This window comes from Prosopis cineraria, unplaced genomic scaffold, assembly GCF_029017545.1.
Source record: "Prosopis cineraria cultivar Desert tree isolate PC_DT_omini unplaced genomic scaffold, ASM2901754v1 PC8, whole genome shotgun sequence".
Taxonomy (NCBI): Eukaryota; Viridiplantae; Streptophyta; class Magnoliopsida; order Fabales; family Fabaceae; genus Prosopis; species Prosopis cineraria.
The window spans coordinates 5,286,685-5,302,682 of record NW_026555339.1 but is presented as its reverse complement, the minus strand read 5'-3'; the positions used below and the strand labels follow the sequence as shown (position 1 = coordinate 5,302,682).

Sequence of the window (15,998 nt, the reverse complement as noted above, 5' to 3'; positions counted from 1 at the left end):
TCAAATAGAATTATAGGAACTTTAAAATATATTTTTTTTGTTTTTGCAAATTAGGGGTTGTTTTACCCAAAACGGGCTGACCAACCCACCAGACCTGTTTGCAACTCACCCAACCTGTTTTTAAATGTGCTGAAATGGGCTACAAATGGACAAGGGCTGGCTTAGCCTGTCTGACCAGTTGCACAGTTCCGGATGAAATCTTTCTGTGTATTGTAGAGAACAAATTCTAGTATTTATCAAAAGAATAAGAAATCACTTTAAAATAATGATTCTTTTATATGGCAGGCTAATGAAGATTATGATTATGAGCAGCACTTGGTGATAAAATTAAAACATGAAAATTATATAATTTTTTTTTTTATTACATGCTTATCATAGCCAGATGGGTACCATTGCAGGATTATAATTTATAGGTATTCACGAATAGCGTAATTTTTTATAAAATAGTTAATATAATCATTAAGGTGGCGAGTTTGCTGGCCCAAAAATATAGAAAGTTGGCAAGCTGCATTTTATAAATTCTGGAATCCGTCATTCTGCCGTGGTGTACTACTAATATAAGCAGAGGATTTTTTTTTTTTTTTTCGGAAAGGAATGTACGGAGATTAGGAGAGGAATTCAAAACGTGCAAACTGGCCGTTCACGCTCTGTCTGTTCTGTTCACACTCTGCCTGGCTGCCTCTGTCTCTGTCACAAATGAGGCCCGGGATCCTGTTCACACTTCGCTCTCCCCGTCTCGCCCAACGAGTTGGCTCTTGAAATGATGATGGCTGCATTTAAAAAAAAAAAAAAAAAGTTGTCCGAGGAGCATCCAACAGGACAAGACTGAATTTTAACGTCGGATTAAGCGACCTGTAATTCAATTGATTAAATTATAATTTAAAAATTAATAGAATCACACTTAATTTACAGGATTTTAATCCTGATAGTCTAATCTAAATTAAAATAATAATTTAAGAGCAAACTAAATTAGAATTATGTTAAATAAAAAATTAAAATGTGAATATATTAAAAATAATTAAAATTATATGAAAATAATTTTACAGGATTGAATCTTATCAAATGAACTAAAAGCTTAACCTTCTGTTTGTTCCAACTCGAAGAGTTAATATAATTTTTTCAGTTCTGTAAATTAATTTTTTTTACCGAATTGAGTTTGTCTCAATTAGATTAGATTAGATAGGATAATCATGCTCTTGCAAAGCTCTAGCACCAACATTTTAAACTATTTAATATAATATTTTTATTTTTAAGATAATTAAAATGTAGCAGTTTTATCTTAATGTTAAATAATCACAAATATCTGTTAAATAGTCAAACTATCATTTTTCATAATATATTAATGATTAACATTTATTATTTATTGTTGGGATAAAAAATATTATATTTTAATTATTTTAAGAATAAAAATGTTATAACAAATCATTTAAAGTACTAGTTGCTTTTTTAAAAATATTTTAACAAAAAATGCACTTTTATCCAATAATAATAATAGTGATATTATTGAAATAAAATTTTATTGTTATCAATTAAAAAAAGACTGATCAAACAATTAATGCATGAAAATAAGTAGTATTTAAAAAAGGACAAGACTATTTGAAAAAGTATGCTGGATTGCTATGCTGGGAAAAAGATAATCACGTTCAAGAAATGAACTTTTTTTTTTTGGGCAGATAATCACGTTCGGGGAGTGTACTACACTACTTCTCACTTTTACATAAATACCCCTCCTATTTTTATTTATGAGATAAGGAGGGAGTATTTTTTTATTTTATTTATAAATCATTTTATTAAATTTCTATCATATTTTTTTATTTGACCTCCATTAAAAATTAAAAAAAAATATATTATAAAAATATGTATATTTGTATAAATAAAATTAAAAAATTATTAAATTTTTATATAAATTAATGAGTTTTAAAATTTTTTAAATTTTGGTGAAACATAAATAGAACCAGAGCACTATGCTAGTACCTTTACATCATTAACATACTATATTATATATATACTGTCTCTGTTAAGTAAAAATAAAATATTTTTAATTAAATTTTATCTTCAATAAAACAATTACGTATTTTTAAATTAATTTTATTTTTTATATTTATTTTGTTTAATAAAGTCTGTCATTTTAAAATGAATATAACGTAATTTATTTAATAAAAATATTTTTTATAAAATAATAATTTTATTTTAAAAAATCAAAAATATTTTATATTTTTTAACGATATATATATATAACTTATCTAAGCAACATATTCTCGAGATGATTTATTTAAAAATTAATATGTATTTATTTTTTTGATTTAATTAATTTACTCTTTTTACAAATAAAAGGCCAAAGACTTTGTTTAAATAATTAAATTTTATATTCCTATTATATATAATATGTTTTCCCAATAAAAAATATCAGGAATAGTGACGAAATTATAGTAATAACGAATAAAGAAAGACGCGCCAGCCCAGCTTTTAGTTAATACAATGAGAGAGAGGGGGAGGACACTTAAGACGCTGCATTAAAGCCACCACCAGCTTCTGTCCTATACTTTATTTAGTGGGAAGGCAAGCCGTAAAGACCCTTCAACTTAATCCCCTGTCGGACCCCTTTCCACTTGAATACACACCTAAGTCTCCTCGTATTATCATTGCCTCTTCGCTGTGATCTTGACTATACGCGAAGGCTGGTTGTGTTCGTTCTTTGTTTGACTCCGTCGTCTCTATCTGGCGATATTGATCTAATGGGGAGCTACAGAGTCTGCATGTGCTTCCAACGGCGGTTCAAGGTCGAGGAGGCGGTGCCGCCCGAGGAAGTCAGGGAGCTCTTTAACAAATACGCCGAAGGTGGGGCCCACATGACCCCCGAGCAGCTCCTCCGCTTCCTCGTGGAGGTTCAGGGCGAGAGTGGTGAGCTCGACGCGCGGCAGATTGTGGAGCAGGTGATGCAGAAGCGGCACCACATTACCAAATTCGTGAGGCATACTCTCACCTTCGATGACTTCCATCACTATCTCTTCTCTTCCGAGCTCAATCCCCCCATCGGATCTCAGGTCCCTACTTCTTTATCTCTCCATTACGATTCTTAATTCACTAATGTGTCTGTGGATGAATTGAATCAAGGGCACTTTTGAACTGTTTGTCCCCCAAGTATGGAAAATGATGGATATAATTTTCTTGTCGTCTTTCTGAGTGAGAGTACATACCGCTGACTTGCCCCCGCAATTTCTTTTTTTTTTTTCCAGTGTCCGTTCGTCTTCTGAATTTTGATAGATACATCCCTTGTGCTGCTTAACATTAGCACGGAAGCGGAACTGTCCTCTTTTGTTCTCTTTTCATGTCTTATTTCTGTTTTATCTTTTATGGCATTTTCACTTTCTATAAGTTGCGGCAGCTAAAGTGGTTTCTTTATGGCGCCTCTTTTCTTCCTTGCATTCTGTTACATTTTTGGAAACTTAGAACTAGATCTGACTCTTAGATTATGCGCCATAGAATTTAACTAATTGTTAAATTACTAATTATTGGATTAACAAGATATGCTTCCTACCTTATACCAAAATTGATCTGATGGACATGGTACTTGACGACCTCAAAGTTACTCTTGCAGAAGCGTGAAGTATTTGTTACCTTGTGCAAGAGAATTTATTTGGATCAGAATTGTTAATCCCTTTGTTTGGCATCATCCAGGTTCACCAGGACATGACAGCTCCTTTATCCCAGTATTTTATATACACAGGCCATAACTCCTATCTCACTGGCAATCAACTCAGCAGCGATTGTAGTGATGTGCCGATTATAAAGGCATTAAATAGAGGCGTAAGAGTGGTGGAGCTTGATATATGGCCCAATTCCACAAAAGATGATGTGCATGTTTTACATGGAAGGTATTCAGATGTTCTAGCTGTTAGATTTTTTATATTAAGTACGTTTAAGAGAGTCTATTTAACCAAAATAGCTTAAGCCATTTGGTTAGGGAAATCCCAAGATTTAGAATTTTTAGATGTGAGACTTCTTTTATCTTAATATTCCCTCTGCTACCCATGTTAAATTCTTTATATTAGTATGCTTAAGGATAGTTTATTTTACCAAAATAACTTAAGCCATTTGGTTGACACATTCCGAACTTCATATATTCATGATGTATCTTCTAATTTCTAGATGCGAGGATTCTTTTGTCTAATTATGAAGATCAAGGTGCCACTAAATGTTGACTTTCAGTTTATCAGTATTATTGAGGAGTCACTACCAACTAATGATTTTAACCTGATACACCTCTTAGTCAATGAGATGGACAGAATTGTTTCCTCTTGAGAAATTTTCTTATTGTCATGAGTGTAACTGTAGAAATTTAGAAATCTATGGTAATACTCTCCCTTACAGAGAATTCATGGTTATATATATTGATATCATTTAGACCTTTTATTTTATTTAATCTTGTACGAGAATATGTACATTAATTGTTACTACTAGCTGTTAGGTTGATAAAAAACATCAGTGTATCATTTGTCTTTCTAGAGTCAATAGGTATCTCTCTGCTTCATTTCATTTTTATTTTGTAGTTTTCATTCTTCACCCCTAATTTGCGTTTATCTGATCTGGTAGGACGTTGACAACTCCTGTGGAGCTCATTAAATGTTTAAAATCAATTAAAGAGCATGCTTTTGTTGCATCTCCTTACCCTGTCATAATAACTTTGGAAGACCATCTTACGCCAGACCTTCAAGCCAAAGTAGCTCAGGTAATCTGTTGCATTCGAGAGGAATCAATCACTAGAGCTGGCCAAAATTATAATAATTTATGATGGTGCTACTTCTTAGATGATTACTGAAACATTTGGGGATATGCTGTTTTGCCCGGGGAGTGAAAATCTTAAAGCATTTCCTTCACCTGAAGATCTGAAGTATCAGATTATAATATCTACAAAGCCCCCAAAAGAGTACCTCCAAGCTGCAGGTCCTGATGTGAGTATGAATAGGTCACAGAATTCAAAGGTTTTTGATGAAGATGAAGGTAGGATGGTGCCCTCTGACGTTTTAAAGGATCAGAATGAAGATGGAATTGTGAGCCAAAATTTGATTGTTTAAAGCCACTATTTAACCTAGCCTACTATCTCTCGACTCTTATAGACTTACTTTTACAATTTGGCAGGATGATCCTGATGTGACTGAAAGTGAAGATGATGAGTCAAATGATGATTGTGCCCCTGAGTTGCGCTCTTCAGTTTCAAGTTATAAGTGTCTAATTGCTCTTTGTGCGGGAAAACCCAAAGGAGGTCTAAAGGAGGCATTAAAAATTGAAATTGACACTGTTAGACGCCTCAGTTTAAGTGAACAAGCTCTTGAGAAGGCCGCTGAGTCTCATGGAACTGATGTTGTAAGGTGCTACCAGGTTTCTCCACAAAACTTAGATTTTCTATTTTATCAAAAATGCACAAATGATCTGCTTTTCTCAGATCTTCTATGATCTGATTATAATGCTTCATTTCCTTTAATAGATTCACCCAGAAGAACTTCTTGAGGGTGTACCCAAAGGGTACACGATTTAACTCCTCCAACTACAAGCCGCTGATTGGCTGGATGCACGGTGCTCAGATGGTTGCCTTTAATATGCAGGTCTTTGATTAATGTTTTATCTTTTGCCTATCTTGCAAATCTTTGCAATTATGGAACCATTTTGAGGTCTACTTGTAGCGTTTGTATGTGCTAAAATTGAAATTTTCTTTTAGCTTAATTTTTTTTTTGTTATGCAACAAGCAGCTTAAAGTAGACACAGATTATCATAATTGCAATGTCAGTGTTATAAATTTCTTCTGGTTACACTCTAATTTTGCCGCAACACTTTTATGGTGCATATGATGGGATTACACGCATTATTGGTCAAACAATTAACACTTTCCTTCTTGTGAATGTAACGTGAGAATTTATTTGCTTTAATGATAGGGATATGGCAAATATCTTTGGTTGATGCACGGAATGTTCAGATCCAATGGAGGATGTGGTTATGTCAAAAAGCCTGATCTTCTTATGAAGGATGGCCTAGATCATGAGATATTTAATCCTAAAGCTGATATGCCAGTGAAGAAGACTCTGAAGGTTAGGGAACTTGGGATATTCAAAATATAAACAATCAACAATACCTCTGTTACATTGTATTCAATTTAGTCTCTTGCTTGACAGGTGAAAGTATATATGGGTGACGGGTGGCGGATGGACTTCAAACAAACTCACTTCGACTTGTATTCCCCACCTGATTTTTATGTCAGGGTTAGATTTTTTTTTTTTTTCATTGCCTTCTCTGATTTCCCTGCATCTCCAACTATTGACTTGTTAACTTCCTAACCACTATTTGTTGTCCATCTTTTATGTCCTGGCAATTATGGCATACACAATTTCAATTGGGCAGTTCCAGCAAAACTTATTCTCTTTAAAACCAGTGGTAGAGATATAAATCTGTGATAAAGATAATTCTGTATTGCTTTGGCAAAAACTTACAAGTCAACCTGTGAGATGCAGGTTGGTATAGCTGGAGTGCCAGCCGATGATATAATGAAGAAGACAAAGATAAGGAGGATATCTGGATACCTGCATGGGACGAAGAGTTCACGTTCCCGTTGAGGGTTCCTGAACTTGCTTTGCTCAGAGTGGAAGTTAATGAATATGACGTATCAGAGAAGGATGATTTTGCAGGCCAAACATGTTTACCAGTTTCTGAACTGAAGCAAGGAATCCGCGCAGTTCCCCTCTTTAACCGCAAAGGCGACAAGTATAACTCGGTTAGGCTTCTTATGCGATTTGAGTTCATATAATGCCCTTTTTACCTGTGTTCTTCGTGTTCTTGCACACAGTTCCGTTGCAAAAGAAAGCTGGACTATTGCAAAATATAAATCCTGGTACATATCACTTTGCTTTTCTTTGTTTCTGGGTGAAGTCAACTGAATTTCGTCAAACGGTTGTAGTGGAGGTAGTAAGTTGCCCTGGATGAACTCGCTTCACAGGTCCCACTGCGTAGGTGGGCATGGGTATCCATGGAACATTTATTTGTATTTATTTTTCTTCTGTATGTAATGATTATGCTGTTTCATTAGTTTTCCCCTTATTTTACTTCAGAATTTAAATTTAAATATATTAAAGGAGTGATTATCCATTTGCCCCTGGAGCCGGTTAGAGAATGAAGTTACATATTTAATAATAAATATTTTATTGCGGGTAATATTGTAAGGGGAAACATTAGAAATGAAAATTTGAGATTAATATAAATAATGAGTTTAAGCACTTAAATTATGTGAGTATTACGAAATATAAATAAAACAAAATAAATTGATATTCTTCAATAAGCCGAAGCTGAACCTTCGCTTTCCAAATGAAAAAGGAAGCAAATTTAAGTTTTGTGGGATATAAGTTGATGAGGAACAAGCACGTGGATCAAGAAATCTCTTCCTTGAATAGAGAGGCTTTAGAAAGGAATGGCATGCCTTCCTTGCTTATGAACATGGCACAGATACTCACTTGGTGCGTAAGGCATTCCGATGAATACATACATATATTTAAACAAGAAGCGAGATGCTGAAATTGAGAGAAATTGAGAGAGAGGATAATTATCGGAAATTATTAAAGAAATGGCAAGCTCGTCAGGAGAGAGAGAGACGACGATGAAGACGAGGGAATTGAAATTCAGAGTGTGCTTCTGTTTCAGGAGGAGGTTCAAGGTAAAGGCGGGAGAGGCACCAGAAGACGTGAGAAAAGCGTTCAACAAGTACTCGACGAACGGGACGATGAGTGTGGACGAACTTCTCAAGTTCTTGGTGTGCGACCAAGGTGAAAGGGAGGCCACCAGGGAAGAAGCACAGCGTATATACGACAGTGTCAAGCATTTGAGCTTTTTACACAGAAGAGGCCTTCATCTTGATGCCTTCTTCCGTTACCTCTTGGGCGAGGGCGACCATAACGGCCCCTTGCGTCGGGTAATTTCCAATTTCATCTACTTCTCCATTTTGTCAAATTCAATTTTTTACATTTTTAATTTATAAATTGTATGAACTTATCTATAAATTCAAACTATATACAAATTTTGTTAAACTCACAAGTTAATTTTTTAATTTTATTATTTTTATATTTTTAACTTACAAAATTATATCAATTGACTCATAAACTTAAACTAAATGTAAATTTGATTAAACTTGTAAGTGACTTAATTAAACTTATTGAAGTTCTTAATTTTTTATTAAATTAAGCGAGTTAAATATATATTGTGTAAAACTAAATTTACAGAAGTGGTATAACTTATTCAAAGAAAAATAAAATTCAAAAAACAAAAACTAATATTAATAAAAATGAAAACAAAGAAAAATAAAAAAACCTATTTTAAAATTTCTATATCAAATATGATAATATATCAATATAAATTGATTTAATTTCAATAATTTAATTTAAAATAAATATAAATCAAATAATGGTTGCATTTTATATTTTAATTATTTAATCATATATCTTTAATAGCTATTTATTAATATAAGTAAATTTTTAGGATCTGAATTTATAATTCAAGTTTAATGTTTTATTTGTCTATACTTTATGTGAATTTTAATTCTCTAACTTATTTTTAGTACGAGGAATAATGCTCGTTTTTAAAAAATAAACACGCGGCTTCTAGTTTTTGAATAGTGTTCACTACGGGTCATGCGCAGAGAAACCCAACCTAGCTTAGCCGATGCCTAAGGTTGCCAAATGCATTTAGCCAATGCCTAATGGTGCCCATTTGAAAAAAAAAAAAACAACAACATCGTCAAGAAATTTTTAGAATATTCGTTTAATATTTTAAAATAATCAAAATATAAAAAAAATATGACTATTTTGATTGTCACAAAAATCTTCATCAGATTTGAAAATCACTGAACAGTATTTATTCTGTTTATGATGGTCGCCAAATAAAATACAAAAAAGTTTAGGTTTTCCATAAAATTTCTAGATAATCTAAAAATTACTTGTCTCCTAAATTTAAACAGACACCATAATTCAAAGGCCAATATGGTTGTGTCCTCATCTTTAATGACACTAAAAAATTTAAATGTTTCAACTTCCTTTGCATTCGGACTATTTGATCATGGACCAAGGCATATCTTCATAACATCACCTCTTAGTGGAGTTGCATCTACTTCCAATGCTTTAACAAGAAGCTTTTTCAAGGGTTATTACGAGAACATTACTTGTTCCATCTTTTGGTGCAAGACATCACCAATCTAGCTACTCTACTACGCTCAGTCGGGTCTAATATTTCTCATGCACTTTATCTTTTCCTTACAGCCTTGTCCTTCATACTTTCTCCCTAACCATGTATTGTAAACTCTTGTTTCTCAATGTCATTATTGATTTTTTATCAAAAAAAGAAATTTGTATCTACAAAACTGTTTGTTTCATATGATTATTTGTTGATTTTATTATTTAATTTGAGTATGATAAAAAAGATTATTGTATGCATGGTTGGTATTTTCGCAGGTCGAGCAGGACATGAATGCTCCATTGGCTCATTATTTCATTTTCACAGGACATAACTCGTACTTAACAGGCAATCAAATTAGCAGTGATAGCAGCACCGAACCCATCATTGATGCTTTGAAGAACGGGGTTAAAGTCATTGAGCTCGATTTGTGGCCAAATTCACGAGGCGACGGTGCAGAAGTTCGTCATGGAGGGTATATATATGCTAATAAAGTAACCTTCATTCACATATATCCGCACATTCTTATGTATGCATCTATACACGTATGCTGTAGGACTTTGACAGCTCCAGTGGAACTAAGAGATTGCTTGGAAGCTATCAAGGAACATGCATTCGAAGCTTCTGATTATCCTGTGATCATAACTTTTGAAGACCATTTAAATTCACGTCTTCAAGCCAAAGTGGCCCAGGTTTGTAAAGATTTTCGTTGCATTGATCGATACATTGATCATTTAGGCCATTCTGAATGCGATATATATATATATATATATGTAAATAGGGGATATGAATTCCATGTATAATATTGCAGATGGTTAGAGGAATTTTTGGACAGATGTTGTACTGCCCGGATTCAAGAAATACGGAACAGACGCAGTTTCCATCTCCCGAATCTCTCAAGGGAAAAATCATGATTTCTACAAAACCACCAGAGCATCCTGATAGAAGGGTGAGGCAGATTAATTTTACTGAACGATCAACAGTTTATTAGAAGTGGATCTGTTAATACGGGTTAGGTTCTTTATACTACTTGTTTAGGCCTTATATTTTTTCAGGTCAAACTTAAAAAATGAAAGATTTTTACATAGAAGTACTTTAGCCTGAACCTTATCATCCTTTTTAAAATGGATTCGGGCTCGTTTAGGCCATGTAACTTTTTCTGTCAATGTGCAGTTGAAATTGTTGATATTGCAAAATAGCATGGTTAAAAATGTTATGTTTTATTTTGATTCTTGAATTAATCTATAAAAAAAGAAAAAACTTATATACTTGGCTATATATATATATATTTAAGTTGCTTGTTTCAATTAAATTAAGACATATAAATATTCTATAGATTGTTTATTCAATAATAAAATCATGTTATTAATTTAATAATATATTAAAATTCACTTATCTTGATTTGATTGAATAAAGAATATTAAATATACATGTAAGGTTAAATACATAAATCTTATCCATAAAAATAACACATTTTATTACATTGTGTATTAGTATAATTATAAATTAAGATTTAACAAATAAAACAATTGTGCAGACCTTCAAACTCAACCCCCAAGTCCTATATTAATGGGAATAGTGTTTAAGAAACATGATTAATTTAAGACATCAGACTTATAAACTTGATTCCTTAATGAACGAGCCGTTCCTTATTAATGGCAATGTATATCCAGAAGAGTTTTATTAATTTGTTTTAGCTACCAAGTATTAGTTCACTTGAAATCCACTGTAATATGATTTGATCTTTTGTTATCATGTATATATAGGTATGGGTTCTATATGATGGTGTATTTTGATAGATAATATGAATTCCGAACTTTACATGAGAATATAGTGAGATTGCAAAACTATGAGAAAAGTTTTTAAAGCTTGTTATTTATTGTCTTAACAAGATCAAAACACAAAATTAAATTAATTAATATAAAGCGTGACTCACTTTTTCCTGATTTGTTTGTGTCAGGGTATTGACGAATTAGAATTTGATGAGGATGTTACAGAATACAGGAATCTGATAGCCATTCATGCTGGAAAGCCCAAGGGTTCTGTGGAACATTGGCTGCTTACCGGTCAAAGTCGAGTCAGACGTGTTAGCTTGAGTGAGCAAGAACTTGAAGATATTGCCAATACTTATGGAAAAGATCTCGTCAGGTAATTAAGTACCATCGATTTAATTAGTACTTCGGATTATCATGATATTAATTAGTAGCCAATGAAAAATGTTTTGTAGTGTAGATTTACCCAAAACAATTTGTTGAGGATATACCCTAAAGGCACGCGTCTGGACTCATCTAATTATAACCCTATGATTGGATGGTCCCATGGAGCTCAAATGGTGGCATTCAATATGCAGGTTTGACTTTTTCCTTTCATCTCATTGCCAGTTCTACAAGGGCTGTTTGAATTTCTCCCAAACGTCCCATTCAAAATAGTTGCTCCTTTTAAATAAATTTTATATATAAATTAAAAACCAAACGTATACTATATTCATTTTCATACATTTGTTATTCTTATCAATGAAATTTTTTTGGGCTGTGATCCTTTAATGCCCCGCTATATAATGCCTCATTTCCCTAATGCTATAATACTTTAACCTTTCAATAGTGGTTTTCCTTTTTTTTTTTTAATCACCATAACAATTTTACACAAAATTAGAGACTTTTTGATATCTTACAATGATAAACAGTGCAATTTTAGATTTATAAATGATTTTTTATTGAAAATAAATAAAAATGCACAATTTTTGCATTGTTTACTTTAAAATTTGTAAAAAGAAAAAATAATACAAAACCGCACCACTTCATCACTGTAAAATATGAAAATGTCTTTCATTTTATATAAAATCCAGTAACCAAAAAATCAATTGAAAAATTGGGGTATTACAAAAAAAAAATTAGAAGATAGCCCACCATAATATTAAGAATTAAAATTTTGAAATATATTAGTGGCGTATGTACTTGAAAAGAATTATATAATATCTCCCCCACCCCCTGTGTATATATAATTTTATATTACTAGCATGCCCATGAAGTAAACCTAATTGGTTTATTTTCGTTTATTCCAAGAGATTAGCTTATAAGTAGTGGCGGTGCCAGAATCCTAAATTATGAGGTACAATAGTTTTTAAATTAATAATTTAAAAATAATTCAAAAATTTTTAAACCCCAAAATTTTTGAAGTTGTGTTAAGGAATGCAAAATGTTAAAATACATGGATTTTTTTTATAATTTTCCCCAAGCCTAAGAGATGCATTTGCCCCCATTGACTTCAATATAGCACTGCCTATATGCTACGTAATGAATATTGTTTGTACCTTACAAAGAATAAAGTAAACAGGTTGTGTGTAATTTACCAATTTCCAAGTGTATGATTACATGGAAGTGTTTAATAATTTGGCGAAAATGATGAATTATAGGGACATGGGAAGTATCTATGGATCATGGAAGGGATGTTCAGAGCATATGGCAGCTGCGGCTATGTTAAAAAACCAGACATCCTCTTGGAGGACCCTGATGATGTTTTTTATCCTTTCCAAGCTGATGACCCTATAAAACAGCACCTGCTGGTGAGCCCTCAATCATCAACATATTATAATCTATACCAAAAAATTTTATTAATTAAGCAGAAATAACGGGGGTTAAATAATCACAATATCATTCTAACATGAGATTCATTTTGTTTTTTGTTTTCGAAGAATGTTAATTAAGAATATGACTGAAAACGATGACAGAAATATTTAACGAGAATCTCAATTTAATTAAAGAAAATAGTTAAAAAAATGAAGAGGAATTAATTATTTAACGATCGGAGTTAACATGCAAAGCAGGTTACGGTGTACATGGGAGATGGGTGGCGTTCAGATTTTGGAGGAACACACTTCGATTTCTATTCACCTCCAGATTTCTTTGTAAAGGTAATAGGATGGACATTCTCGATTCTTGTGTGTATGCTTCCCATTCCTTATTATTCATTCCATTTCAAATTATACATTTTTTGAAAAAGATTAGACATCTCAAAATATAAAATATTTTAAAAATATTAAGTTTTTATTAAATAGGTTTATTGTAATATTATTGATTCTCTCACTGTTTAATATTGATTAAGTGTAAATTTAATATTATTACATGAAGGCTATTTTTTAAAATTTATATTTTTTTTAAAAAAATAAGATTGTCATGTATATTTAATGAGATTTATTAGTATGTAAAATTTTTTTATTAATTACGTAAGATTGTTAAGTATATTGACACATGGGATTTTATCTAAAAATATTTTATAATTTAAAATTAAAGTAATATAAGGCATCTTTAACCACCTCATCGAAATCAATGAGAGGTTATTAGGTCATAATTAACCTTAATTGAAAAAAGAATAAATTTTTAATTTTACCTTTATTTAAATAAAAAAATTGAAATTTTAGTATCTCTCATAATTAATTAGTTTAAATAAGAGTAATATTAAAAAATACAATTAATACCTTACCAAATACTTCATATCAAGAGTCATCAATCTTTTTTTTTTTTTTAAAGTTCCTCATAACAAGGACAGGAGGGAGTATATAAATTGATGTCAACAATACATGATACATTTTTCATTGAATAATGGTGCATTTGTGCCCTTGACGTATTATTCGATGAGTACACAATATTTTAAATTATTGGGCAAAGCAATTTTGTCATTGAAATAATTAAAACAGAAGATTTTATCCTTAGTTTTACTGTTAAATGTCCTAACAGTCAATATTAGAGTCCCAACTAATATTTTCTAATGATTAAAGTGGAAAATTTGACAGCAAGAGCAAAAATGCTCCATTTTAATTACTTTAAGGGCAAGATCACTTCAACTAATAATTTAAAGTATTAGGTATTACTTAAACAATATTCTGGAGGCAAAAATGTATCTTTTTCATTGATTTGTTTTCCAAAATGAAGGCTAAGTTTTATTTCATCATGATGATGTTGATTAACAGAGAAGTGGATGAATGAAATAATGAAAGTGCAGGTAGGCATTAGTGGAGTCGCCGGGGATTCAACAGAAATGAAGAAGACGAAGGCGGTGGAAGACCAGTGGGTGCCTGTTTGGAACGAGAGATTTAAGTTCCAATTAAGAGTTCCAGAATTGGCAATTCTTCGAGTCGAGGTGATGGAGTTTGACACGTCAGGCAAACACGACTTTGGAGGCCAAACTTGTCTTCCCGTCTCTCTCATCAAAACTGGCATTCGAGCCGTTCCTTTGTACAATCGGAAAGGTCAACTTTACCCCTCCGTCAGGCTTCTCATGGGCTTTGAATTTGTTGATTCTGACTCTGCTGGCTTCTACTACTAATCATTCATCCATTCAATCCCAGCTTAATTAATTTCAACTTCGACGTTTCTCGTGCTTTAATTATACATTATGCAGGGTATTTTCGCTGTTTATGCTGTAATTTATGCTCTCTAATTACCATATTCATCATTCCTCCAATATGTCCTCTCATCATCTCAACCGTCGTGAAGATTCTATCATTTAAGTAAAGTCTGGTGATTATTTCTGCCTATATATACTCTGGCCTTTCCCCCCACTCCCTCCTTTTTAATCGTCACTCTAGAAAAAAATTATTTTATTTATGTACGGCCATTTAAAAAAATCTAAGAGAATATGAATTATTATTATTTTAATGGTACTTGTACCCTATATCTTTACTATGATATTAGGAAATAAGAGAGAGAATTATGGAGACAAGACATGATAAAATAAATTAAAGGCACGATGGAAAGTTAAAAATGAATGTGCATTTAGACAACTGATAAAAGGAATATTGCAATGGGACTAACTGTATTAAATTACTACCAATATTAGTAGACCAAGACCTTCAAAAGTCAGAAACACCCAAACAAACAAGTGGCTCCCATGTCTGCCGGAAAACACTTGCTATACGATCCTGGATTAAATAGACATTGATTCAAGTTTCGATGCAGGTATAGTATTCAACAAATGAGTTTTACACATTTGGCAATGTTTCTTCCAAGAAAGAGTGTTTTATATAAGGACAACGCGTCTCATTCTTCAAAGTTAAAACCAAAAAATGAAAAAGTTACGCTAAATAACTAATCATATTTATATCTCACTTTTAATATATTTAAATATAATTAAAAAACTTTAAAATTTATCCATTCTTTCTAAAAATTTATTAATAAGTTCTTCCACATCGTCTAAATACTTGTATACATATTTTATTATATACTCTCTCTCAGTAATATTTTATAAAAGGTAAAAGGAAAAAATTATGATAAAAAGTTAATAATATTTTTGTACTCTCATTTATACTTCACTTTTAACATATTTTATGAAAAAAATAAAACCTTAAAACTCATCATATCTGTCCAAAAATTTAATAAGTTTTTAACTTTATTCTTAATAATATAATTTTTCACTAATATTTAATGAAGGGTAAAGGAAAATATTTTGATAAAAAATTAATGATGTAATTTATAAATATAGTTAAAAAAAATTATTCTCTTGTTGCCTTATAAATAAAACTATGAAAAATTTACGTATAAGTTATGTGAAACAAACTTATTCATAAATAAATCTCGTAAAATATGAAAACTACACTACAGAGATAATAATACCCCCATATAATATATATTAATATCAATAAAATAACTAATTTATAACTATTTTATAAGTAATCTATAGCTATAATTTTAATTTTGACTTTACATATCCAATAGTTAAATAATCATGTGTTACTAATAAAGTTTAATATTAATTGTTTGCAATTACTTCATCAGTAATATATAATTATAACTTTAATT

The 15,998-nt window shown here is 31.6% G+C and overlaps 2 protein-coding genes across 2 annotated transcripts; both read left to right on the top strand.

The window, feature by feature from the left end:
* Window positions 1-2,511: 2,511 nt before the first annotated feature.
* On the top strand, window positions 2,512-7,074 carry LOC129317907 (phosphoinositide phospholipase C 4-like). The gene is given in 10 exon segments (XM_054962324.1): window positions 2,512-3,044; window positions 3,679-3,875; window positions 4,594-4,729; window positions 4,809-5,051; window positions 5,140-5,369; window positions 5,486-5,603; window positions 5,931-6,083; window positions 6,168-6,254; window positions 6,504-6,549; window positions 6,552-7,074. Coding segments are annotated over 10 exon segments (1,764 nt in total). The 5' UTR covers window positions 2,512-2,735; the 3' UTR covers window positions 6,797-7,074.
* A 149-nt stretch (window positions 7,075-7,223) lies between these two features.
* Window positions 7,224-14,756, top strand: LOC129317908 (phosphoinositide phospholipase C 2-like). The gene is made up of 9 exons (XM_054962325.1): window positions 7,224-7,951; window positions 9,483-9,679; window positions 9,761-9,896; window positions 10,016-10,153; window positions 11,165-11,352; window positions 11,437-11,554; window positions 12,617-12,766; window positions 13,028-13,114; window positions 14,203-14,756. The coding sequence occupies exons 1-9, from the start codon at window positions 7,607-7,609 to the stop codon at window positions 14,524-14,526; spliced, it is 1,683 nt and encodes a 560-aa protein (XP_054818300.1). The 5' UTR covers window positions 7,224-7,606; the 3' UTR covers window positions 14,527-14,756.
* The last annotated feature ends 1,242 nt before the right edge of the window (window positions 14,757-15,998 follow it).